General features: G+C 43.5%; 1 protein-coding gene across 1 annotated transcript in view; it reads right to left on the bottom strand.

Annotated features, from left to right (window-relative positions):
- b4galnt4a (beta-1,4-N-acetyl-galactosaminyl transferase 4a) overlaps window positions 1–27,226 on the bottom strand; it is a 139,277-nt gene that overhangs the window by 42,720 nt on the left and 69,331 nt on the right. Inside the window, 4 exon segments of the mRNA XM_034587805.1 lie at window positions 992–1,092; window positions 2,738–2,828; window positions 4,135–4,230; window positions 14,173–14,271. Coding sequence (XP_034443696.1) covers window positions 992–1,092; window positions 2,738–2,828; window positions 4,135–4,230; window positions 14,173–14,271 — 387 coding nt within the window.

Genomic DNA, 27,226 nt, shown 5'->3' with positions numbered 1-27,226 from the left:
TGGACATCATATTATATAATAAATCACGATATTGTGTAGTGATGTGGTTTTTACTTCTTTGCACATCTTGTACTGTGGAAGTATTATTCCAGATATATATACAGTGTCAGACAAAATGGTTTTTGCTTTTTAAGTCCAACAGTGAGGAGTTTAAAAATATTTAGGTAGTGATTTGGTTTATTTCTGCAGTAAGAGTTTATTGCAATGTACCTACTTTACAAACGTCTGTATGTCTGTATGTGGAATGCATATCTCGTAAACCATTCATGTCATCGGCTCCACACTTCACACGTGTGTCCTCAATGGCCTGAAGAAGTAAAGTATTGAATTTGGTGCGATTTGGATATGTGTAATGTTCAATGTTATGTGCTGATCTCCGTCATGACAACAACATTCAAAGAATCACTTACTCTTTGGGCAATTTCTCTACAAAGTAAAAGCACAGTGTTCGTTTTGTAGCATTAATGCTTCAATCAAGCTGAATTACACGGATTTAAGATTGAAAAGCTGTGACGTTGGGTCTGAAGATTGTGAATAGCCGAGATGCAATGTATGAACAAATGACAGCAGTTAAGTAAATCATTCAAACTTACATATAAGCCACACACGAGCAATAATTAAAGCAAATTCAGTTTAATTTTCATGAAAAACATTGACTATAATATCTTCATTGCAGAAAAACCAGGTAGGATGGATGCAAAGTTGTCTAACCTCACTCTGCAACAAACACTGTTTATAAAAAGCCCTGAAGCACACAAACAAACTAATGACAACAAATAGTTCTGAAGTGTCTCTATTCCACACAGACAGGGTTAAAAGGGCAGTGCACTAGCACAAGTTCAAACCAGGGAACGTATTCAGAGTTAGAAATGTGCACTTAGTGAATTTGCTGAGAATAACAAAGCATTAAAAATGATGAGACCTTGCTGTTTTTCAGTGGAGTGACTCCCTCCGGTTCAGATATTATAAAAGAGTGCAGCACAGCGCTTACCTGCCCGACATAGACCAGCAGTCTGGCATTGAGAGGGCTCTCATCAGGACTCAGCCAGAGCTCCGAGTTATCATCCGACGATACCGAGAACTGGAAATCACCTGCAGGGCCGAAACACGATCAAAGTGCGTGTTAGCACATATATATGCATATGATCACAGATGAGTATCAGATGATGTGAGACCTCATAAAATAAATTGTAATAATGAACCTGGAATATGTTGCCCAGACTCCTTCTGGCAGAGGTCAGCGATTGCATGTTCGGCCACGGTGATATCGAACGTGTTGCTGGGACTGAGTTCCCAATCAATGTGAAAACTATGTGAATGCAAATGAACAAATCTGAACCAGGAAGGAGCCCAGGAACCAGAACGAGTGGACACTTAAATTAAATCAATTTTCATAAGTGGATAATCAGGATACTTGAGAATTGTGAACGTGTTCTGTCGAACAGGAGTATTAATAGTGGGAGCTGAATAAAGCTACTTTCCCCTAAGAGGCTGTTGTCTGAGTGTCTTTCTGTCAATGCTGAGAAAACTGAGTAACTGTGTCAGAGAGAATTTGCCGTTATTTGTCATCGATCTAAAAACTGAGCAGAGGAAATCAGTATTTTTTGGGGGGTGAAGGAAACAGCAATGTGCAAAATATAATAGATCTATACTTGTACTGTGTATAGTACAAGTAGTTACCTGGATAAATGAAGGCATTATGACATCCGGCAGGGAAATTGGGCGGATTACGAAAGTTGTTGTAAGATCTATACAATTTTGGTGCAGATCCATGATTTTTTTTTTTTTACTTTCTTAAACATTGCAATTGTTTTTCAGCATTTTTAATAATTCATGGATCTTGATGAAAATATAATGAAGCATGCTTAGGGAACTTATATTTTATGAATGTGTGAAATCTGGAGATCCAAATAAAAATCTGGATCTAGTGAATTTAAATGTGGTTTCATAAGGGGACTGTTGGAGCTTGGTGGAGGTTTGTGCTCTACTCAGTCATTCTAGTGTTTTAATCTGCATTTGTTTGTTTGTTATTTAGCAGGATTACGCAAAAAGTACAAGACAGATTATCACGAAACTTGGTGGAAGGTTGTGATATCGTTTAAGGAGGAACCCATTAAATTTTGATGAGGATACGGATCAGGGGGATGATTAAAGTTTCTTCTTTTCACTTTCTTTAACAATGCGAGATTGGGTATATTTCCCAAAAAATGGATCTTGCAATTTGGTGCAGATCCAAATAAAAATCAGATGACATTGAGTACAGCTTTTGTTGTCTGCGATGAAATCAGGTTATTCAACACTCGATCAATCTAGAGCAGCCCCTGCAAGGTTGTCTGTGGCAGTGGGAGGTGAAGGTCACGTGTAAAGCTCTTGTCAGGTTCCTGGAGGTAGATGACCTTTGAGCCATCAGCTGAGAAGAGCCTTACCACCAGTGAAAACTCCACATGAGAGTGAAATGAACAGTAATCGAATTAATAACTTCATACTCTGCAATTTGTGTAAGGGCACTTGGGTGTTACAGCTTTTCAGTTCCCATAGCAACAAGTCTCAAAGGTACCGCAATGAGATTTAGCTGTGAGATCCCCGGCATTCAGCCCTAATACAATTTCTGAATATCCACTATATTAGTGGCTCTGAAGTGTTTGGAATAAGAGGGCTATGGAAATTATCTACTCTTATGCTCCAAAGGCCCCCTCAGCCCCAGAGGAGATACTTGCTATTAACATGAGCTAGTTACCGTCTCTGTAAGGGTGAAGGAAGCCAAATATTCTCAGGCCATAGTTCTTCCACTTCGGAGCCACTGCCAGCTTCTTCACCGTGGTTCGGGTCTGCAGCAGGAGACAAAAACAAAATAGGTAATCCTATCAAGGTAATCCTACTATTTGCTTAAACCACTCCCCCAAACAGCGAGTGTCCATTCACAGCTTAGCACTCGTAACTATAGGCACAGCAGGGACTTGTAGAAACTTGTGGATGTGTGCATGAAGCCAGAGTGAAAAGCAATACTGCTCTTTTTAGGTCAAAACAAGAAATGCAAGACCAAAAGCGAAAATGGATTCAATTCAAATGGATTTGTCTGCTCGAACATAAGCTGGAAAACATGGCTCCTTCTAACAAACAAAACAACCAGAACTATTTCATGATAGCACTTCCACTATTAAGCTAACTTTCCATAGACTGTATGTAAAGATGGATGACGCATCTCCACTTCCTCCAACTATCCAGAAAAGAAGCCAAAATATCCATCCACTATCATGGAGGAGTCAGGATCTATGACCTGTACTGTCGCCAGCCAGTGGGGGGGCGATCAAGATGCCTCACTTCTTATCTTTATATACAGTCTATATTAGGTCTTCACTCTGTGGTCGTTGGTCCTGGATGCATCTCTTTATAAGTTTATTTCATTCATCGACCAAACTAAACAATTCAAATACAAAATCTCAAACGAAAAGGAGCAGAAAGAAGAATCATCTTTTGTAATCTGCTCCTCTTTCATAGGATATTAATAAACAAAGCATATAATTCAATAAATAAAAAATTCAAATAGCTGCACACAGCCCCTCACATCTCTCCATTAGTTCCTAAGTTACAATTCATTTTATACCATTCAAAGAAGCTCACAAAAGATTTAGATGACACAGAAACAAAAACAGAACAAAACATAATCAACACATTTCATTATATTCCTCATCATTCAGGCTTTAATTGTTTTATTAAATATAATGTTTGTCTTAGATTCTTAGTTTCTTTGTTGCGATTGTTCCATAAACTGATTATTTTCCCCACAATGCAACGATCGATCAATCTGGTTCTGAATCTCAGTTTTCTTAAAGATCTTTGTTCATTTTAACTTATAATGAATTTCTCTTTTTTTCAAATCTTTTCTGGGTGTTGGTTTGCAAAGTTTTCTGATGAGCTTTGTACAGAATTTGCAGAATACTGTCATCTACTAGTTTAATGAAATTTAAACAATTCTAACTGAACAAATGATGGGTTTGATGGATCTTTATTGTTTTAGATCTGCCGCTGCAAGGGCAGACAGCCTGACGGATGAAGCACAATAACTACAAGGAGGAACTTAATCCACAGTGAATTGAATTTATCCCAGGTCACTCACTGCTCTGTAATACTTACATGAGGGTAGAGAGGGAAGTGCAGGTTCTTTCGGAGTTGAGCTATGGAGGATCCACACCAGTCCTCGAACACGTGCAGGTTAGCCTGGCCCTTAAACTGCCAACACACAAACAGAGGAGAGGAATCAGGCGTGTGCACGGTGACAGCAGCGTCACATCCCTTTAAATAAGCCGCATTCACTTCTGACAAAATTTCCATTTGCCCTGGATTCAGTCCATATATTTTGTTGCAGAAAGTATGTCATTTTTCACGCCTTCTCTGCCACGCGGGAGGAAAATAGTTCTCCGTGAATAATATGACTGCAGAGTGGAGTTTCTGTCCTGCATCGGCAAAGGTGATGGAGAGTTCGTCATGAGTATCGTGGGGGGGGGGGGGGGGGTCTGAACGCAGGATGTGTGGAGCAGTCTGTCAGAGCTCAGGGCCCCTGTCCATCGTCTGACATTTGTCTGAATTACACAGGGAAATCTCAGGACACAGCAAGGACAGATGGTGAAACCAGTCGGCCTCGGGGTTCAGTTTCCTCACACACGTCGGTCGGCTCATATACAACAGGAGATGAGTCCCTGATGACTTGTGTGTCAATTTTTCACTGCTGAGTTTTGGGGTCAATTCAAAATGTGAAAAAAATAAAACCACTACATTTTTTCCACATCCATACACACACATGAATATCCCTACGTGTCAGAGGTGGGAAATAATTGAGTACAACTACTTTGTTACAGTGATTGAGTAGTAGTACACGTTTCTGTACTTAACCACTTCTTTTTCTACCACAAATAGCTGTTCTTTCTACTCCTCACATCAAAACAGGCTCAGGAGGGTGAGTTGAGGGGCATTCAGCTGCAACATGCAACTTCACCACTAGATGTCACTAAATTCCACACACTGAACCTTTAAAGTAAGACTGGTTTAAGTTAAATAGTCTTTGAACTAATGTATATAGAAGTGACATGAGTCTCAGTGGCCTTCAGAGGGAAACTTTGTTCTTTAATACTTTGCGTACATTTCAGAGCCTGTACTTTTTATGCTTTTGTTTGAATGAAGAGGTTGTATCAGTACTTATATATCTGCTTGAGTCATCTGTACTTCTACGCGAGTAAAGAACGTGTGTACTTTTTGTCAGCTCTGCCACATATAAATTTGGGGTTGAGAAAGTGAGGCATGCACGCCGCGGTGATGTGATTTCCTCAACATGTTGCCGACACATGAATTTCATACCTCGATCACATTTCCGCACAACAACAGCAAACAGCACAGAGGGAAGAGCTGCAAGTCGGTGCTGGTGCACGGTTGCTTGTTTCGACACTTGCACGGTTCAGCTCCGCATCAAGCCTGCGGCGGTTGTCTCAGTGATTTAATGACCTGTTATTGCTCTGATTTCTCAAACTGGATGATCAACCCACAATACACACTCACACGTACTGTACACGCACATGCCATCCTTTGATGCGTGACAGCAGTCCCAGCAGGCTGCCACTGTAATGCTGCCACAGATATTTAGAACATCACACACAAGTCGAGCGGAAAGCTGGCTCTCACCAAATGAATATGAAACGGCACAGTCAGGGTGCCTGGTTGCATCAAAGAGCTGGCATCACCACTCTGGCCCCATTTCATTAAGTGAGAGTGGCCTTTCTGTATATGGAGGAGCTGCTCGCTGAACAGTCGACGGTTGTGAGCTGTCGAATCGATTGATCCGCAGAGGGGGAGTCACCTTTTGACAGAATGGCAGAGTGCATACCTCCGCCGAGGCCCTACAGTCCCCTTTAATTCAATCAAACTGCACCAACCTTCAAAGACTCATAAATATATGTCTCCTAAATAGGCCTGATTACTTTCATCAAGATCCATCAATAATTCCCTGGGGAAATTGGTGAAAATGTCCAAAAATAATGTTAAAGAAAATGAACAAATCCCTGCTCTGTCCCCTCCGTTCTTTCTTGGCCTGTTTTCCATCTTTCCGCCAAGTTTTTCTAGTAATGCATTCAGTGCTTGTTTCTCTTTCGTAATCCTGCTCACTAGCTGGCAAACAAACACAGATGAAAACACAACATCCTTGGCAGAGGTAATAAAAATGGCACTGAGTAGAGTGTATACCTCCGCCAAGGCCCAAAAGTCCCCTTCCATTCAATCAGGCTGAACCAAATTGCACACACCCATAGACAAACAAATGAAACAAATAAAATCCTTGAGGCGTAGATCTTTGTCCAGATCTACGCCTCTGTCCCATCATTTCACAAAGTTGCATAGAAATCTGACGTGTAGTTTTTTGCGTAATTCTGCTGACAAACAAACCAACCAACAAATGGACAGGGGGTGAAACCTTGGAGGAGGTAGAAACCCACATCGACGTCAGAAGGCATTAGAGGGCTGAGACAGGAAGGTCTTTCATATAGTAAACACCTCGGTGACTGCTACTCAGCCTCCGCGTCTACGGGCTGAGGAGAAACACGTTGACGGAGGGTGTGATGCTCCTTCTGATCACACTGGGATTCTAACAGATGGCCTGACCCGGAGTGGTCCTTTTCATTTCACTCCCGGCTCTTTGTGGTCAACTAAGTGCCCCGCACGCTGACAGCGGCACGGCAATTACGGCTCATGCATTAACCATGAGACATTTATGTTGTGCAAACATGTCAGTCGAAAACAGTAGGACCAGTGATTTTATTTCCTAAGTTTTTTATGTGCCCATATTTCACACTTATATGCTCTCTTACAGAAAAGCAAGAGAAAAACAGAAACGGGGGGGGATTTTGTGGGATCAACTGACTCGAATAAGAGGAAGGAAGAAGAAGAAGAAGAAGTCAGAGTGATGAATGGGAACGTCCGATGTTTAAAAAGGGAGTGGCAGAGAGAGAGAGAGAGAAAGGCGTAGGGGGGGGGCACGGTAAGGTTAGAGGGATTTAGCAGACGAGAGAAGCCCTGTGTAAATATGCCTTATGTAAAGCTTTTAATAGATTTCCTGTGGTTTTTTTAAAAGCACACCTTTTTTTTTCGGCCTGGCCCCCTCCTCACCCCGTCTCTTGTCAAACAGCAATAAGCAGGTCGGCTTTAAAAGACTCTAATTATTCACACAAACACAACCCTGTGCAGCCCCGTAGCTGAGGCCTTGGGCTGTAAAGTCGGCTTTTTGCTGGGGGGCACTCCGGTGTAATTGGCAGTATTTTGTAGGTGGCTGCAGTGTGAGAGGTCTGTCTGTGCTCTGGCCTCAACAGGATGCTGGATATGAAATGAAGAGGGAAGTTGTGTTTTTCTTCGCCCTCTGTGCCTTTGCTTTAACTCGGATAAACTGTTCTTCGCCTCGCTCCCGTTTTGTTGTTTGGCTGTTTCCGTTATGTCCTCTCTCTCTCTGAAAAGAATTCCCTCCCACTATCCCCACTATCTGACCTCTCCATCCCTCTGTCTGTTGCCATCGTGCTGCCATCGTGCTGCTGATTTCTCCGCTCGCCGTCTTTAGTTTCCCTGAGCTCAGCTGACGGCTGTCACTCCCCCCCGTGCTGTCACCGTCCATCTCGTTTTTTGTCTCCCCGCCGAATCCTCCTTGAGGAACGTGGGATAAAGTGACGCTAACATCAACAGTTTGTAGAGAAACGGCGACTTGTGTGCGTCTGTGTGTATGTGCTTGTTTGTGGGTCTGTGTGTCACATGGGGACATGGTGCCGCTGGAGCCTGTGTCTTTTAAAATGACAGCTTCTTTATTGCTTGTCGGCTGGAACTCACATTTAGTAATTGGCTAAAGAGGCAGAATGACTGCTGCTTTTTTTTATTTTCTGTCTTTACTCTGATTTGTTGTCCTGCGTTCCTTTATCCAAGACATTGCATTTTAGGCTTAATTCTTCTTTGAGTGAACCGAACAGATTTCAACAAGTCAAATTTAAGACTTTTTAAGACCATAATGACTGAAATTTAAGATCTATGTCAAGTACGACAGATATGAAGGAATATCAGAGTCACAGAATTTCTTACACTTCCCCATAACTGAAGATAAGGTGAATTATCCTGATAGAGAATAACCCTAAAATGCCATGTTATCCCCCAAACTACAGGCAGAGACAGTAGGTTTCCATAGTTTTTCCCACAGCCGAGTGAACTGAGATAGATTCTGACCAGGCTATTGGAAGACTCGGTTGTCTGTTCCAAGTTGGTCTTGTTTGTAGTTTTATTATAGCGTGCTAATATCTGTATCGTTTAGAAAGAGCTACAACACACAGAGACTTTACAGTATGCTGCCAAAATTTTGTAAAGGGCGATGGAGGCAGCATTTAATACATGTTAACTTATAATAACTTGTAATAAACCAAAAGCCCAAAAGTACTTAAACATATCTAATTCTCCTAAAATTCAGATTATTAAGTTTTGGATTTTTTAACAACTTTTTTAAGACCCAGCGGAAATCCTGCAACGAGTAAAATTAGAGTTGCATTTGACGACTTTAAATGAAACTAGATGCGACTGAAAATCACCGTCATAATGCACAATATGTTTGATCTGAAACACTAGGCACAGAGTGGCTCAATGCTGGGACCTGCAGGTAAAGACAGGGCGGGCTCACATTCCTCTGCAGCTGCTGAACCTGCAGCAACACACAGGAAATGATAGGCGTTCACAATACTGACATTCTTATAGCTGTGATAAAACAAATTCATGGTTCTTTCAGCTGACTCATACAAACACCTCTATGTTTCATTTCCCTGAAGTACTGAGCCATGTGTTTTATATCCAATCGTGTATTTTAACTGTAATTGTCAAGTATATTAAATCTTAGAAAGCCAGCCCTCTTTGTTTTTGGTCAGGATTTGGTTAGTTTCAGCCACAAGAGGCGGAAATCCTGGAGCCATTTAAAAACCACCAGGCAGACAGTGACAACCCCCGAAGTCCCTTTGGACCGACGAGTTCACCTTGAATGGGAATCCCTGTCAGAAAGTTTTCAGAAACTTCTATCCCAAAGAACGACTTGACAGTAATGTCAGATGCTAACACTCGATAAATGTAGCTTGTGTTTAGAGTGCAAGAAAACCGAAAAAAATCAATAAAGAAACAATTTCCAGACTATCTTAGTGGTGCAAGGTTGCACATCAGCCTCTTGTGGCCAAAATAGACATTACAAAAAAATCAAAACAACAACAAGCTCCTGACAAAAAAAATGTTTTTTTCCATGTGCCTCTTAAGTGTTTTTGTGTTTGTTTAGTTTGTTGGTTTTTCCTTTACCTATTTTCACAAATGGAAACGAAAAGAAACAAAAAAAAACGTCAAAACAATTTGAACTTGCCTTTCTCTTCTCCTCTGCCCTCTTCCGCTATCACAAAATATTCTAGTAACACAAAGGTAAATGTTAACGTCTGACAAATTAAAGTAAAACATTGACATGCCCGTGTCATTTGAACAGAGCACACGGCACATAATGAAAATCCTGTTTTCTCTCCCTCCATCCACCTCTTCCTCACTCCCATCGCTGTCCAAAGGTTGTCCCCCGCTATCCTCGGCTATAAATAGCTCCCACAGTTTCACAGCAACACGGCACCTCTACGGCTCTGCCATTAAATAAGAGGGGAGGAGAGGGAGACCGAGGAAAGCAATGCCATCTGTCAAACATAAGGGGGTGAGGCAAGTAAAGAGAAACGTGGACGGAGGAAATGAAAGGTGCACAGAGAAGAAGCTGAGTAAGAAAACCACTGATTGATAAAGACAAAATAAAAAAGAGTGTATCGTAGCTCGGCACAAACACACTGCTACCGTCTTGCCTTTCTTCCCACACATCCACGCGCCCATATTTCAGTGAGCTTGTCTTCGCGTATCTCCATCTCCACTGCTCTTCAGTATCTCCTCTCCCTCACCCATCTGCTTGCACTATCAAACAAGAGTACAAATCAGACATCCTCTTTTCTCTCTCTCCCCCATCTCGCTCCTCTGGGAGGCCGTCTCCCTTTCTGGAAATCTGTCGCAGCCTTCTGCGTTCCCCGCTGGCACCGAGGCACTGACAAATGGCCGCTCTGCGCACCCACTGACGAGCGATCGCACCAACTGACACCGTAAATCCCCGTCGGATGAGAAAAGTGAGACATGATGTTCTTGGCTGAGGCGCACTGAGGGGTATATACAACACCAGGCAGCTCGCTCCCGCAGGGCGTGCAGGGGAGACGGCGTCAAAAGCTCACTGTTGATACATCGGAACACCGTACTGCAGTTTTAATGAAAAGTTGAAACGTGAGCGAGGAATGAAAAGATCAAATGATACATTTTGCATGCGAGTTATTCTCTCTGTGGCTACGATAGGAATGTCACGGTACCATTTTATGAAATACAGCCGACTTCACAGAGGGCATTTGTACTTTCCCTCTATTCCATCGCACTCCTCTCATTAGCAATTCGGGAAAGAAATGAAAGTAGGATAAGTGGGTAGGTACAGTGAGGGAAAAGGGGGGATTCAAAAGGTACAGCGGTTTAAAGGAATTATGTGAGGGGAGATAATGAGAACTCATTTCACACGGAGGAGAGCAGGGAGGAAGAAAGACAAGGTTCATATGATCTCGCTTCAACTTCATCTCCTGCTCTAATGAGGGTTTGTATAATCTGCCATCTGTCCTACAATTACATGTCTTCTGTCATGCCAAGGATATAACATGTAGGGGGGGGCAAACGGGGGGGAATGTGAGGCAGAGCGTGAAGGATGAGCAGATTTTTTTTTTATTTCCTTATTTCCATCTCCTGCCACAATCTGTCGATCACTCACCCAAATGAAATGAGAGGCCGGTGAGAGAAATCACATCTCTGTCTCCCGTCTATTTAGAGAGACAGACAGGCCGAGGGAATAGCGAGGAGTGTTTTTGCATCCTCCCCCCCCACCCCAGTCTACTCACTCTCACTTGATACGGTGGGATGACGTGAGGGTGGGAGAGACGAAGAGAGAGAGAGAGACGAAGAGAGAGAGAGAGAGAGAGAGAGAGAGAGAGAGAGAGAGAGAGAGAGAGAGAGGAAGATCCGTTTCCTCCCCCAGTCTTGTCACCGTGTGTTTTTGTGCGAGGAGCCAGCGTTGACGACTGCTCCCACCTGAGTCATGTCTGTGCCGTGCTACAATATCTTACTCTCTTCCCCCCCTTGAGTGATAAATAATATGCCAACCAAATCTGCTCACACACACACTCCTCATCTCCACATCTCCAGCTTTGTTTTTACAAAGAACCAGAGGACCGAGTGTCTGAATCTTTCCGTTACCTGTCATCCTCCATCTATCTGTGTTGATTCATGTTAAATCTCCCATCACTGTGGTTTTAATGTGAAACGGCAACATGGAACGAAATCATAGAATCCCCCGGTTGATATGAATGTCTACAATGATTTAAGTGTCACTAATCCCTCTTACCGTCATTTTCTTTCTGCTCCTGACTAAATAAAATTGTTCATTATGCTATAAATTCTCTCTGGATCCATGTCGGCTTTGCTGCAAATAACCATTTATCCCTTCTTGCCTGGCATGTACCGCGCGTCTCTTTAAAAAAGTGCCGCATCTCTTCCTGTCTGACCTCTGTGCTGTGTCCTTGACCTGCCGCTGATCTTGACAGATATATACAGAGTAGGTCCGCAGAGGCGCCTCATCTAATCCGCAGCCACCTGTGGATGAGTTCACGGGGCGGGGACGCTCATGAAGTCGCCAGTGTTGACTGAAAACAAGCCAACTGAGGTCACAACCGCAGCACTTCACTCAAAGGATTCATACTTTTTCTTCCTCGCTTCTATCGCCGTCTCTCTACTCGTGCACAAGAAAGTCAGCATCCTGTCTTCCCGCTCGTGTGTGCCCCTCGTACGGATGCTCCAGGATGCCCGTGTGACCTCTGCCAGTCTGCGACAGCTGGCATATGGCACCACTCTGCCTCCACCCGCCTGAGTCCACGCCTCTGACAGCGCCAACTCAGTGGCCCCTCAGACCTCTGCCTCCTTGGCTGTGCATCAGGAAAACCAGTTAGTGCTGGTAATTAGAGCTCATAGCTAGTGAGGGGAGCGCAGGAGCGGCTGCACTCTGTGGTTTCTGACAGAATTGGCTTAGGTCTGACATCCCAGAAGTCGGATATCAGACAAGAAGAGATTTTTTGAGGATGCAAATGTATAGAGATGCAAGAAAACTCCAGTCGAGTTATGCTGGATTTGTAGAATATTCACAGGCGTGAATTGCATGTTGCTTTAAGGGGAGGTTGGAAACAAGTCAAAGAAATGTCATGTTGACTTCTGCAAGTGAGTTTCGAAGCTAGTCACGCTTAATCTAAAATGTATCTGGTGTGGATGTTGCAAAATGTATTTCCCTTTTGAAGCTGTTTTGCTTCTTTCGATCCAAACCATAAATAAGAGATCACGGTTGGTCAATGAAACATATCTCCTGGTGCAAGGATGTCTTGCTTTTAACAGATTTCACCTACCGAAGGCAAAACATGAGACGGAAAACAACAGGAAGCTCATAATAAAGCATCCCGCTGTGATCAGGCCGTGTAATCCATTTACATTTGTGCAATTAGTCGGCATGGTCCACATTCACATAGCTGCTTTGGCTGCCGTCCTAGCTTGGCTGCTTCATATCAATGTGACTTCTCATTTTCTAAGTAGTACCGATTTAAATTATTCCAATAGCATCGTCCGCATTTAGATTCAGGTCCCTTCAATATTCAGGCAACAGATGTTTCTAGGCCATGTTACATAAAAACAGACATCATCTGGCTTTGTGACAACTCACAGAGCAGAAATGACAACGCTGCAAAGAAAACATAGGGATGCGAGTTTATGAATGTATTTCAGCATTAAATATAGGACTTCTTGAATTAGTTTGTGTTTGATTCATTGGAGTGCAGAGAGAGGGCATACAGGCAAAGGCAGGGTAACTAAAGTTCGATTTCGACTGAAGAAACTTTCCCCCGCAACTAGGAACCTTTGGGGGAACTGCTTGGGTTCCTTGTTCAAATCCCTGTGTGGAGTTGGCATGTTCTCCCTGTGTCTGCTCCAGGTTCTCTGGCTTCCTCCCACAGTCCGAAGTTTAGGTTCATTGAAGACTCTCAATTGTCCGTAGATGTGAATGTGAGGTTGCGTGTTGGCCCTGTGATACGCTGGCCTGACCTGTAACCCGCCTCTTGCCCAATGTCAGCTGGGATTGGCTCCAGTTTCCCCCCCTGAGCCTCAAAGGATAAGCGGTACAGATAACGGAGGGATGGATTTCCCACACCGAGGCAAGCAGCAGCGGCCGTCATTCCAGGTCTCCAGCAGCAGCAGCAGCAGCCTTCATCCCAGGTCTCCAGCAGCAGCAGCAGCAGCAGCCTTCATCCCAGGTCTCCCGCAGCAGCAGCACGCAAAACTCAACTTAACTCAAGACTGGCTCAATCAAGAGAATCTGCCAAACAGCTACAATAATATTATCAGGCCCACACTGGGCTGTACGAACAGAATCACTGAGGCCCAACTGAAACTAAACTAAACACTGTTGTGCCCAGCAGAGGAATTTAAACTTTACCCCAGGTAGAGAACCACTAATTAATCATAGTTACACACACACACACGCACACACACACACCTTTAATTAAACTCTGCTGAACAGGTTACAAATGGAGAGCCGCTTTTCCTTATCACAAATCTGTCGAATAATTCCTCCATCCGCTGCACCCTTTGTTGCAGTGGGTGTAAACTACATCAGTAAGTGAGCTGAAAAATTAGGATGAATCACATCGACTTGTAGTCTTCAGGTCATAGGCACCTTGAAATATAACCAGCAAATGGATTTGGAAGAGAAATTATCAACCGTGACACATTCATTTATCATCACAGGCATGAGGTGCATTTAGTTCCTGCAGGAATCGCACCAGAGGCAAAGTGGATCTCTGTCTGACCCCCTGCTTTTAAAAAGACAGGAGAGAATCACATCTGCAGCATAAATATATTTAAAATTATTCTATCCAAAACTATTATTATTACAAAAGGCCCCATTTAAAGCAAATGAAGGAACTCAATATTGTGATTATCATGCCACTCTAAAATATGAAGGAAACAGAAAGAAATTGGTTTTACCTCTGGTTTCCATGGCAATTTCTTGTGCCTCTGGCTGAGGAACTTCCGGATGCGGGTGTGGCCTCTTCCATCAGACCCTCCTGTGATTGGCTCATCGTCCTTGAAAAAAAAAAGAAAAAGAAAGTTAGATGACGCACTTATTCCTCTTTAACTACAGAGAAGAAACACTGGTGGAAAAGAAAGAAAAAAGGAATGGTGGTGAAATCATTTATTATTGAGGTGACCTGAAGTGACATAATTGATATATGGGATTAAGTAGCATTGTAAGATAAAAACACAGCTCTTTGTAATTTGCTGAGGCATCAATCAGCATTACACGCACACACACACACACACATATATATCATGAAAGAGCAGACCGAGGAAACACAGGGTCATTTTCTCAGAAGGCTTCTCGACTAAGACCCTGTGGAATCTCCTCTTCAACATTCACTGCTAATCCAGCGTTTGACTCGCCAAAGCCCTAATCTCCAGCCTGCTCTAACCATCCGCCCTGGCGGCCAAGACCTCCTCTCTGGGGAGCCTGAACTCTCCCCCTGATCGGGGATTTAGCTCTGTGCTGCAGCCAGCCTCTGTGGTCTGCTATATAAGAGGCCATGTTAATGTTAATGCCGTGGTGTGACAGGCAGGACGGAGGAGGAGAGCGTGCAGGTTTCTCGGGCCGGCTGCGAGCAGATATAAGTCCGCCGTGCTCCCAGAGGAGGAACTGAGTTGTGGACCTGTTAAATGAGTAGCAAAGCATCCTCCACTTAGCAGAGATGTCAAGCTGAGGCATGCTTCCACAGAGACGAGCCTGAGAGGTTTTCAGCACCCCTGAAAGCACCTGTGTTGTTACGAGAGAATCTGAGGAGGAAAAATACATTTTTGGAAGCGGCACAGGCGGAGCCCCCACGCCTTTTGATTAAGTTTTTTAACTTCCAAGAAGAAAACCGGGGAAGATGATAATGAAGAAAAGTGACGAGGGGTCCCGTCTGCCAAGAGAGGAGAGTAAACTTCCTGTTGTCTGAGCGTACACAAAGACTCACTCAAGTTTCCAGTGAGTGAAGGAAACAACATTCATATTGTATGGCTTCTCACATGAAACAGCAGAGAAATGAAAGTGGAAGACAGGGGCTCAGCTGTCGGTAAAATATAAAGATTGATGATTGACCAGATTTTTATAGAAGTGAATTGCAGACAAAATTAGACTTTATCTCATAATTATGGCTTATTATGCAATAATAATGGCCTTAGTGCAAAGACAGAGGCATCATGGCTCTGTCTGAGGTAATTCACTGTCTAAATATACAGTTTTGTCACAGCGTGAGTTATAAATGGGGCGAGAGAAGGTTGGGTTGCTTACTAAACTCAAATGGCACCGCCACCAAAGCCCAACAGTTCCGTGATGAAACCACATTTAAATTCACCAGATCCTGTTTTGAATTTGAATCTGAACACACTCATAGACATCAGAAATAAATATTCTCTGAGAAATTAAAGAAAATGTTAAAAATCTGCACCATAATTGAATTGTTTTACTTCCTGACCCACCCCACATCCTTCCATGGTTTGTGTGTAATCCTGCAAACTAACAAAGACAAAAACAAACCTCCTTGGGGGGGAGCAATGTCCCGATACTGAAAAACTAAGTTGTTGTTGTTGGTTCTGATACTTTCCTATTCTAGCTTCCAGATATCAGAACAGTAAGACTTGCATACAAGTATTAACACCACCTCATACTTTGACCTATTTCAACAACATCTAGTGCAAGAAAAGTTTGTGTGCAGTTACTTAAAATGTGGGAAAAACATGTTTGCAAAGTTTAACTTCTGCAGTCGGTCCTGTTTTTGCATCCAAATCATTACAACCCCGTTTCCTCATTAACATTTAACACTACCTAGAGCGCCGAGCGTTGTTTTTCTTTCAGTCTCGATGTCGCTATCACTAATAAACCTCAGACCTTGGACTGTCTCTGGCACTTTGCTGTGAACCAGGAGAGCGGAGAGATGTTCTTTGGTTGCGGGCAGTCGCTCTGCCGGCTAATCAGCGCTCTCTATTAGAACAGGTGCGGTGACTGTTTGAGTGAAGATGAGAGATAATCCGTGCAGCTAAAGGACTCTGGGACCTGCGCTCGCTGATTGTGATTTAAAGCGGCAGCGTTTTTTGGGGGAATAATACGTCGTCAACCCTGAGAGAGCGAACTCTGAATCACCGCCGGAGTTTGTGAGCGTAACTCAGAGAGACGCCGCTCTCCTGAAGCGCTGCCTCAGCTCGGGTCCAGCTCAAAGTCTGCTTATCGATGCAATAATAAGATGTACAGTTAAACTCATTGACCTTAGGTTGCACTACAGCCTTCATTAGCTCTATCCTTTTTTTTTTAACGTCTATATTGACTTAACACTTTGGCCCAATGTCCTCATTGCAGATACTACAGTCTCTTAAGGTGAAGGCAGCTCTCCAGTTTTCTGGCACGAGCTGGGCCCAGGACTGTGTGATCGTGTTTCATTCATAATTAAAGTTGATGCTGAAGGGTCTGTGAAATGACCCTATGCGGTTAAACAGGGAATATCAATCACACTGATGAGAGCGACTGTTCGTCATATGTTTATATTGCTGTTTGCTTTCACTCAAACCCGAATGGGCATTTGTCGTCTACGGCAGCGAAGCGTACGAGACAGAACGAGTGAGGCCGAGTGGCGATTAATTAAAGCTGTACCGAGCTGCTTCATGTATGAACACGCACGGCAGAGCAGTTAATCACAGAAGGGATTGATTGATGGATGAGCTGTCCGAACAGTGCGTTTCTGTCACCGATAACCGTTCATCCAACCGTCCCAACAGTAAAACACCTCGCTGTAGAGGGCGCCGGCCTCCCGCTCGACTCCTCCCAGACTCCCCGCGTTCAAACGGCACAAAAAAACTCAATTGATGCCCCTTGCTGATCTCAGCCCAGGGAAACAACTGGAGCGAGTGTCCTAGAATACCAATGAGCTTAATTAATCTCCCTTATTAAATACAAACAAGCCCCAGTCTGCGGGGAGGGAGGGAGGGAGGTGGAGTGTGTGTGTGAGAGAGAGAGAGAGAGAGAGAGAGAGAGAGAGAGAGAGAGAGAGAGAGAGAGAGAGAGGGAGATTATTTCACAAATCTCCTCACCCCCCATGATAACCCGTGTAAATGAGCTCAGCTCGGAGGGCTCCCAAATGTCCACAAATCATAGATTCATTTCAAGCTACTGCAAATATGAAAGTTAATAACCAGAGTGGAATAATTACATAATTCTCCATTTTTCATTCATGATCACCACCACAAAGATATACAGTATGGTGATTAGTCCCTCCATAATAATGATATAGATGCTTCCCATTTGTCATGCTGTGGTCTTGCTGAATCAACAGTGAATGTTCCCTTTACTTATATTAATAAGTGCAGCTGGAAGCAAAGACTGTGGCACTGACTAATCACAACGATCCATCAGCAGAAAGAGAAGTCGTGACGTGTCCCCACTCTCGACATGTTTCTTAAGTTATAGTAGGATTTTAATACGAAGAACCAGCGTGTACATAGAGGTGGACGACATGAGATTACTGCAGTGTAGGTCACAAACCCTGCCTCCTCCATGTTGGTGAATGGGACATAAACCAACCAGAAGTGTTCAAGTGTTTGTTTTTAATTATTAATTTGATGTAATGCAAATGAGGTGGAGCGTACTAAAGCTGACAACTTTGACCGACGGACCACGATACCATAATTTCCACATGATCACAACTGTGCAGACATGATGTCAAAACCGCAAGATGTGGGCAGAAGTATCCGGGATATTTTAGCTTCACTTTTGTACAATCGGAAGAAGAAGGGATGCTTTGAAAAAGATATTGAGAAATATCATATATTGTGCTTCCGACAATGTTGGATACCGACTGTACATCACCATGTTCTGGACAATTCCAACCTGTGACAAGTTAACACCAGTGTGATGTATAACCTGAGATAGAGGTCTACACACAAACATAGAGAGGGAAGGGGTTGAAATGAAGAGGAGAGACGAAGAGGAGAGAATAAAAACATAAAAAGTGTCAGACTGAGGAAGAAGAATAAGCAACAAAACACAAGAGAGACGAACAGGGACAAATTCAACAGAGAAAAGCAGTGAGCAATGGAGCAATAAAGAGAAAAGGAGTGAGTGAAGAAGCCGTTTGATTGGTAGTGCACAGCAGTTGTGCCAGCCGAGTTCTCAGAAATCCCTGTGGCACAGAGAGAGTCTGACGTGACTGAGCGCCGCCATAATCCCTCCGGTGAGCAGACCAAACAGAGCAGGGGCTGCATGCTTTCAGATGTGTGAATTATTACATAGAGGTTTATTACAATGAAGATACCGCAGATGTACTATTTCTATATGCAACATCATAATCCATCATATCCCTCTTTGAAATTAATGTTTATCGAGTGCTACGCTCATTCAAATTGAATTCAACAAGGTTCCGTGGCCACTGCAAAGCTCTCCATTGCCAGTCCCAATTATATCAACTGCTCCACATTATCAAAAACCCTGCATTAGTCATAAAACACAGTATGTTTCCTAACCTTATCCAATGTTAACTCCACAATTCTCCCCATGTGAAATGCTAAACTTAGAATTCCGATTCAAGAAAAGGAAATGGAGGCACGGAATGAATTGGGCTCAAAGTGATTCCTGCAATTCTGAATCTTTTGTGCAAATGAGCATGAAGAGTGATCATTGGAGCATGATGGAAGCATTGAAGCTTTTTTAAAGAAAAGATGAAGGAGCAGGGCACAGCTTTTCACATGCTGGTGTCCTGGGGTCTTTTAGTAGCAAAGAAAGCGGAGCATGGAACAAAAAGGAAACCTGTGATTTTCTCAAAATGCTCTGAAGAATTCCTGAGTGAAAGGAGTCGCATAAAGCCAGACATGATGTGTCTCACTTGTATTTCTCTGACTCCCACCTTGGAGGAACAATAATGGCAACCTCAACACAGGTTAGAACATTAGCTATCGTTGACCAGCACATTGAGTCGGACAAAATCCGGCAAAAGCAGAAATCGATGGAGAGAGATGTCTAAGGAGGTCAGCGTCTACCAAGCTGAGGATATTGTGGCATTTACTGCACTGAGATTGAAAAAACTGATGTAAACCAGCCCTTTAAAAACGGTGCGATTAAATATTGTTTTTTTAAATGGTGCTAATAGATAAATCTGCAGCCTGGATATCCTATTCAGGTTCATAATTTTAATTATTACTTGCAAAGTAAAGGCTCTAATGTTCGGAAAAAACACATCACTATGCTAAAACCGACCATTGCTCTTTTCCGCCTCTGTCTGAAACACTTGGTTTTAGCCCCCCCCCCCCTCCTGATAAAACCCAGTCTGCTCTGATTGGCCAGTTAACCCACTCAGTTGTGATTGGTCAACCTCTTGAATGTAGGAAGAGTCGGCCTCCGCTCTCCCTTCACCTGGCCTTGTTAGGGGATGTGCCAGACAAGCCGCTAGGTGTGCATCATGCTAATGTGCATCTGCTGACGAGGCGTTTCAGGAGCTTCAGTGTTTTCTTTGACAGACTTTGGGCTTAATGCATTTTTACATCCACAAGAAAACATGAGGGAAAAACAGAAAACCGATAGTGTCTCCTTTAAAAAAGATCATGATGATGACAGCCCATAACTAATCCAGACACAAATCATTATCGCCCATGAGCAGCTATTGATCTCTACAACAAAAAAAGCAGTAGAGTAAAGTACTTTTATTGTTGCACCTGCGAAGATATTTAAATATACAGCCAGGAAAAAGGCTGCATTTAGTCAAATTCTGTGTACTTACTTCCCAGGTGAAGTCAAAGTCAGGTGTGTCAATGTTTAAAGTATTTATACTTATTGCCGGTAATGGTAGAACATGTGAGTAGGCATATTGTCTATCAAGCACTTTGATAGACGTCTCACTCAGGCTCGTCAACAAACACTGCTGGAAACTGAATTCTTTATTCGTACTGTAGCGTGCATCGGTGATGCGGCTGCTCTGGGTGCTGATTAATGAACAGGATTGTCCCGGGAACCACCTCCATGATACGGGATCAGCACTCGAGAGCGGTGAGAGCTTGAATAAATCTGCCGCCTGATCCCACAATCAGCCGTTCTATTTCGGTGAGAGCGAAGCGTTGGGAGCCCTCGTACCTTTACAACCAAATCCCTGTCTCCTTCCTTAACAAAATGGCTGGCACTGCTGAACAGGAATCAGCCCGAGTGCATTCAGTTAAACTATAGCAGAACAAATCCCGGCCAAGAAAAAGAGGGAGTGCAACTATTTTTGTCTCGCTGCTTGCATTATTCATGTAAGCAATTACAAGCCTGGTCAAGGGAACACCAGTGGAAGGGGGCTGAGTGAGGAAGAGGGGGGGAGAAATGGAACATAAATAGGGGACGGCTGCAGTCGATAATAGGAGTGATAGAGTCAGAGGCTCCAATTCATTGGTTGGAAGATTAATGGTGCAGAGATGAGTATGGCAGCGAGACAATAAGATACAAAGGAGACGAGGAGAGAGAGATGGACGGAGGGAAGGGAAGAGATGGAAAGACAGTTGAGGGAGAAAAAGGGAGAGGATGAGCAATCATTATCCTGCATGAATACTTACAGCACAGTGATTTTAATTAGATGATGATGATGTGTGGTCTGCGTGCATAGAAACAGAGTTAGGCCGCCTGGGAATGCACCATGCATTTATAATTACATGTACACATATGACGTACACTGAGACGCACGTGCATCGCAGACTGTGAAATTTATGGATTTAGACCTGGGACAAGGTGGTCGGGTTTCTGTCTCGCTTGAGCTCTCATCGATACAGCAGGCATGTAAGGACGATGGGTGTGTGGAGGAGTGCAGTCTCTCTCTCGGGATCGATACTGGTCTGAAGAGCTTTGTCTCCGTAGTCACTTTTTTGCAGTCACGTCTCAGGTGCTCTGACAAAAACCTAAATGTGTTGTCTCAGGCACTCTTATTGAAAAATCTGACTTTTTTTTTGTAATCTTAATACATTTCCCGCAGTATGTAAATGTTTGGTTGACTGAGGACAGGAGGGAGAGAACAGAAGAACCTTAAAACCTCTGTTTGATTGTTTGCTTGTAATCTTTTCACCGCAATTAAGGCTGAGAGGTGCTTCACTCCAGCCTCAGGATAAACACTCCGGTGCCTTTTATCATTACAAGTTCAATGTTAGACGAGCTTCAACAAAGATGCGTTTGAGAGAAGTAAGAAGGGAGAAATGGTTGAGGAAAGAAAAAACGATGCAGCCTTATGCTTCGCTGGCTGTGCTGCACGTTTTACTGTCCGAGCAGCTAAACGCATTATTCTGCATCTCGCAAAGGTTTTGGAGGAGAAGGAGGATTTAAGAAACAGAGGTTTAATATCCACGTTAGGTTTTTCTGTGCAGGCTGACTACTACTGATGGGGTCTGACGTGGGGCAGCTGGCGAACAGAAGAGGCAAACAGTCGACTGCCAGTCATTGTCCACCTGCTTGGTTTTCAGTCCGACCAAATCAACACTGAACCAGCTGCAGGGAAACTGAGGTGGAAGACAGAGACGGACACGGACGCACAACTCTCTCATGAGATGCTTCACAGCGACCAAATCATCTCGGTTGTGCCATTTCTTTATCCATTTTATCTCAGGTGCAGATAAATGTAATTTTTTCGCTGACCTTCCAACTTTTTTATTTGAAGCACACAATCCCATCAGCACTGGGCACAATGTGCTCGGAGCACAGTCACAAATGGAAAAGTACCTGCATGGATGCTTTTTGGGCAGAGCACTTTCAAAGATGTAAAAATGGATCAACTTTTTCAGAAACAAATCATATAACATCACTTTAGGCAAATGGTGGAGAAAAGTTTTTTTCACCCAGGAGGGTGGAGGTGGATTCCTCCGACATAATCAATAAGAATAAACCATAAAGGTTGTTTTTTATTTGTGAATGCATTCAGTTCATTTAGAGCTGTGTATTTCCTGCAGTTGTAAATAGAAGAACATTACACATTGAGAGAGCCTGTGTTAAAAATCAGACAAATGTCAGGAACATCTGGCGAGTGTTTGCTCGTTTCGCTCTGCAGTTTCCTCTGTTTGCACAAAAATGCTAATTAGCAAAACAACCAGCAGGTTCGGATGGAAAGTAGCAGAGGCTAATCTGCCTGTCTGCTCGTTTGGATTAAATCTGTAAATCACATGGTAAGTAAGCGCTTGAGCAAAGAAATTCACTTGTGCCACCTGCAGGCAAAGGATTTTAATATATTTGTTTAGTACCGAGGTTGTATGGTGTGTGTATGTGTTTGAAATTCTAGTTTGCATTCTTTCTGCGGGTGTTAAAATGGCACATCAAGTCTAAACTCGTGCTTTTCCTATAGGTGACGCGAGGTCATAGATATAAAACTGTTTTGAAAATAATTTAAAATGGTGGCATGCCAATTTCCTGAGGTGCTTTACTGTGATGAAAAGGTCTTTGTTGGTTTCTCTGAACATAGCAACAGTATGTCTGCGTGTTTTGTTAGTATTTATGTGTTGAGAATGTGTGTATAACACTGTGTGTTTATCGCACACAACAGAACCTCAGCACCCAGGACATTAACGACTCTGACTTTAAAGTTAACAGCTACCCTGACCTAAAACCAAGGGTGTAACATGAGGTAACTCTCCATTCACACACAGACACACACGCACACAAACTCCAGTGGAGTAGAACAGGAAATGTTGAGCCTTCAGTCTGGAACATATATAAAAATGGACGACTCGCTCCACTTCCTCCACTTCATCTCAGTAAAATAATATAAAACGTCCAAGGTATCGAAGTCCCGACTGTTCTCAGGCCAGTCTGAGCTGTCAATCACAATGTTTCACCCCGTTTCTATAGCATGAAACAACTCATTGAAACCACTTGGAGAAACATCAGTTTGATTAGAACCACTTAAAATGACAGAAAGCGTCTTTGAGAAAAAAATCATTCATATGTTGATCTTTCAGTTTGGTCCATGTCCCATTCACTAACATGGAGGAGGCGGAGGAGTTTATGACCTTTACTGTAGCCAGCAGCCAGCGTGCGATTGAGATGATTTGGCTCACACACATTCTGACATACTCTGTAACTTTCATACTGCAAATGAACAGATAAGAAGGAAACACATTGGCAGACGGACTCAAAGCTCTGAAATTATGAAAACCTCAAATCCATAGCTGCACTCCCAAATGAATGTGTGCCTGTGGCTGTATACCTTTGCTGCTGTGCGCACTTAGATGCTCAGCACACACGTGCACGCTCATTTATACACTTCATTATAATAAAAACTGGCTTCAAGGGGAACTGCTGCAGACAACAAGTCTCACAGGAGGTGGTCGTGTCTAAATTATCTTTGATCTCAAGTTAAGAGAACAGAGGATGAGGACCCTGACTGCTATTATGGAGATTGTACAGAGATTAGCTATGCCTACAATCGATCTTCTTATCTTACCCCAGGTGAATAAATTCACTGAAAGCAACGCTCTCCGACATAAAGTCCAAGGGTCTGTTACCTGCACTGAATGTGTTAAGAACAAGTGATAAGGTATAACACAGGGAGTCGGTCATTATCACTGAATACATTTTAACAGCGTGGCTCAACAGCCTATTGCTGAGATAATATGCTGAGTTTATTACAACAATAAAAACATTATCTGAATAAAAGGATTAAATATTAAAGTAATTTTCTGTGTAAAGTAGAAAAACACTACCAATACCTTACCTGTAGACATGTGCAGCAGTGGAAAATACACACATCTCTGCTCTAACAGGCTTTTTGTGTGTCCTAGCAAGACAAGCAGAGCTGTAACCAATAACACTAACAATGGCTCCGTGTCACTTAAGTGTCCCAGTAAACCGGGCCAATGCCAGCGCACACAATTATCAGTGTCCGTCACCGGCACCGCTGCCATCTAAATAGAATGCAGCCATTAGTTACACCTGTATTTGACAAGTCAAAGCTTCTGCTGTGAGAGAGGTCCGTGGGCGAGCTGTGGTTCTGCTATCAGTCTGGAGCATGAGGGGAGGAAAAGCGACGGGTACTGTTGCCGATTGACAATTACCGCTCATGGCTATTTTTCTTCCTGTGTGTGAGCGACAAGCAGAAGGAAGATGCATTTTCTGACGCAAAGAAAGAAAATGTTCTCGAACCAAACCGAGGGCAGTTTGCTTTGCCCTGATGTCTTGAGAGCGGACCATGGACTGGAATGTCCTTGCAATACTGTTATATTTTCTACTGTCAATACAGACAGGGAAGTTTTGAGTAAACTTTCCATCCATCCATCCATTATCTATACCGCTTAGCCTCTTGAGGGGTTGTGGGGGTAGCTGGGGCCAATCCCAGCTGACATGGGGCGAGAGGCGGGGTGCAACCTGGACGGATCACAGGTCCGACATAAGCTGCTTTCAGATAATCTCCTGAAATGATCCACAGGGGCCGTACGTGAGAACACAAACGTCCCAGTCAGTTGCTGTGGACATTCTCCGTTGTTTCTGCCAGACCCTTGAAGTAAAAACTCCTGATAATGACCGAATGATCCAATGTGAGAATTCAACAGGAGACCCTCCAGAGGATTGAACTCAACGATGGTCTGCCTTGATGACCTTTCAACTTTCAGAGGTTTTCCAAAGAAAAACAACCATTCAAATTCAAACCTACGATCAATTTGGAATCTCCAAATAATCCAACCCCAATCTGCATGTCTTTGAACAGTGGGAAGCAGTCAGAGAAAAACCCACAGAGAACATGCAAACTCCACAGACAAAGTCCTTGGCTGAACCGGGATTCAAACCGGGAACCTCCTTGCTGTGAGGCGACATCGTTAACAACCACAAAACTGTGGCGCCCTTAACTACACTTTGCAAAAAGATTTGTGCGATAATGTGTATTCAGAAAAGCTTTGTAGTCATAAATACAGCCGTGTGTTTAGGTGCATGCAGTTACATTAAGATCTCACAGCGAACCGGACAAATTGACTGATGTAATGTGTGTTGAAGAACATTTCACAAGTAGAATCTGTGATATTTAGCTTCGTTACTGTCAGACCAGTTTCTGCTGACCAGCACTCTTCAGCTCTCTGTGTTCCTCCCTCCATCCTTCGTCCCTGGTAATTTCCTCCCCTCTTCCTCTTTATTCTCTACTACAAAAGAACAGATAATTAAGTGGGAACCAACTTTTTCTCCAAGGTTAGAGAGAGAAATTAAAGCAGAACAGAAAATCACCGTCTCCCTGACTAAATGCATTAAAATACCACTTATTATGTAAGCCCTTTAAGTGCTCTTAGGAATATTTGCCAAGCCGAAGTCTTGTATAGCACAACTAACCAGGATTAATGGTCGCAGCTATCTAACAAATCCCATCCTTTGCTTTTCCTTCCAAGCTAAAAACTATTTTCTGGAGGAAACAAAGAGGAGAGAAAAAAACGTTGATACCTCAAGCTCATAAGAAAAAGTTCCAATGTGGAATCTGGAAATAAAAACAGAAGCTGTCGTGGATGGAAATAAACAAGAAGGTTAAAAAAAAGAAAAGAAAAGGAGGCTTCAATTTTCTCGACTTTGCTTTGTTGGAGTGTTTTTAATTTGGGAGAGGAGCCAGTGGGAGACGGCAGGAGATGAGAAAAGCTTGTGGCCACACCGGATTCACCGGACACATTTTCAACACCTCACACAAACAAACACAGCCATGTGTCATCACAGCTTGTGGCACCAGGGGATGACTTTTTTTTTTTTTTTTTACGTTTTCGATTTTTACATTTTCATCTCGTCCCCATCATTTCTTTTTGCTTCCTTCAAAAAATAAATGTCCTGTCTACCTTTTTCGCTTTGAGAGAATTTCAGGCTCCGTCTTTCATCTTAAAGATAAACGGTGCCTCGGTTCACTCTGCATCCTCGCATTGGATGTCATGCATGTGAATCTAGCGTGTGTGTTTCAAGTGACCAGCATTTTCAAACACCTGCTCAGCTTTCCGGGAAACGCACACACTCTTCTCTTGGCTCCCGGAGAGTCTCTCTCCTCTATAAGGTCCTGTCAGCGCAACTCAAACAGACACGAGCAGCTTTGAGGAGGAGGCCTCCGGTTAATAAACTGTGTCAGAATGAATGTCTCTGCAGCTCTCGCCTCCTCCGCACACTTCATCAACTGCACACCTGTTCAAAGCGCTCGCATCCACCTGTAGCTCCGGTCTCTGCCGTCTCCGTCAAAACACAAAAAACTGTCGACGCCTCACTCGCTCTTTTTCCTCCCATCTACTGCCTTCTGTGTTGCTCCGTGTCATCTGCGAACATCCCTTATTCCCCCCTGTCAACAAGAGTAATTAAAATTGGCCCCGGTGCTTTGTGTTTAATGTCCCCGTCAGCCCACTGTAACCTTGGAGACACTTCAGAGCAACGTGCTGCCACCGTTTGGCCCGTGAAACGGCTCTATCTCATTGCCAAGTCACGCTGCACACGGCTGAACCGAGGTCACATTTATGCAATTTTATTCATAAAATTCTAACCCGGCTGGAAAGGCGGAGCAGCGATGAGCACTGTGGAGCGGCCGGGGTCTTTCTGTGTGGGTTTTCTCCGGGTGCTCTGGCTTCCTCCCACAGACCAAACACTTGGCAGCTCTAATTTGCCCTTAGAATAGTTTTTTGTCTCGGCCCTGTGATGGACTGTCCAAGGCTGGGATTGGCTCCAGGCCCCCTGCCACCCTCAAAGATAACCACACAGAAAACTTATTGTATGTACGCTTTGTATTTCTTTGCGTCACTCAAATTTCCGTGACATTTTTGTCGCCTCGTTGAAGGATCAAAGTGTGGAAAAAAAACGTCTCCCCTAAAAATAGGGCAACATTTCCAGCATAACAAGAATGAAAATGTCAGAATGAGTTCTGGTACGACACTGACAGTGAGGACACTGTGCAAGTTTTCTTATGGCACATATGGTATTTCTTATAATGACGGCCTGGTTGGTTTGGAGAAGACAATGTGCGGCTGCTGTTTTGTATTTTGTGTCAGCTTCACCTGTCAGGAGGGTCTGAAATTA

The sequence above is a fragment of the Hippoglossus hippoglossus genome, chromosome 6 (genome assembly GCF_009819705.1).
Source record: "Hippoglossus hippoglossus isolate fHipHip1 chromosome 6, fHipHip1.pri, whole genome shotgun sequence".
Lineage (NCBI taxonomy): Eukaryota > Metazoa > Chordata > Actinopteri > Pleuronectiformes > Pleuronectidae > Hippoglossus > Hippoglossus hippoglossus.
The sequence above is the reverse complement of the archived record's forward strand: the minus strand, read 5'-3'. Positions and strand labels throughout refer to the sequence as shown.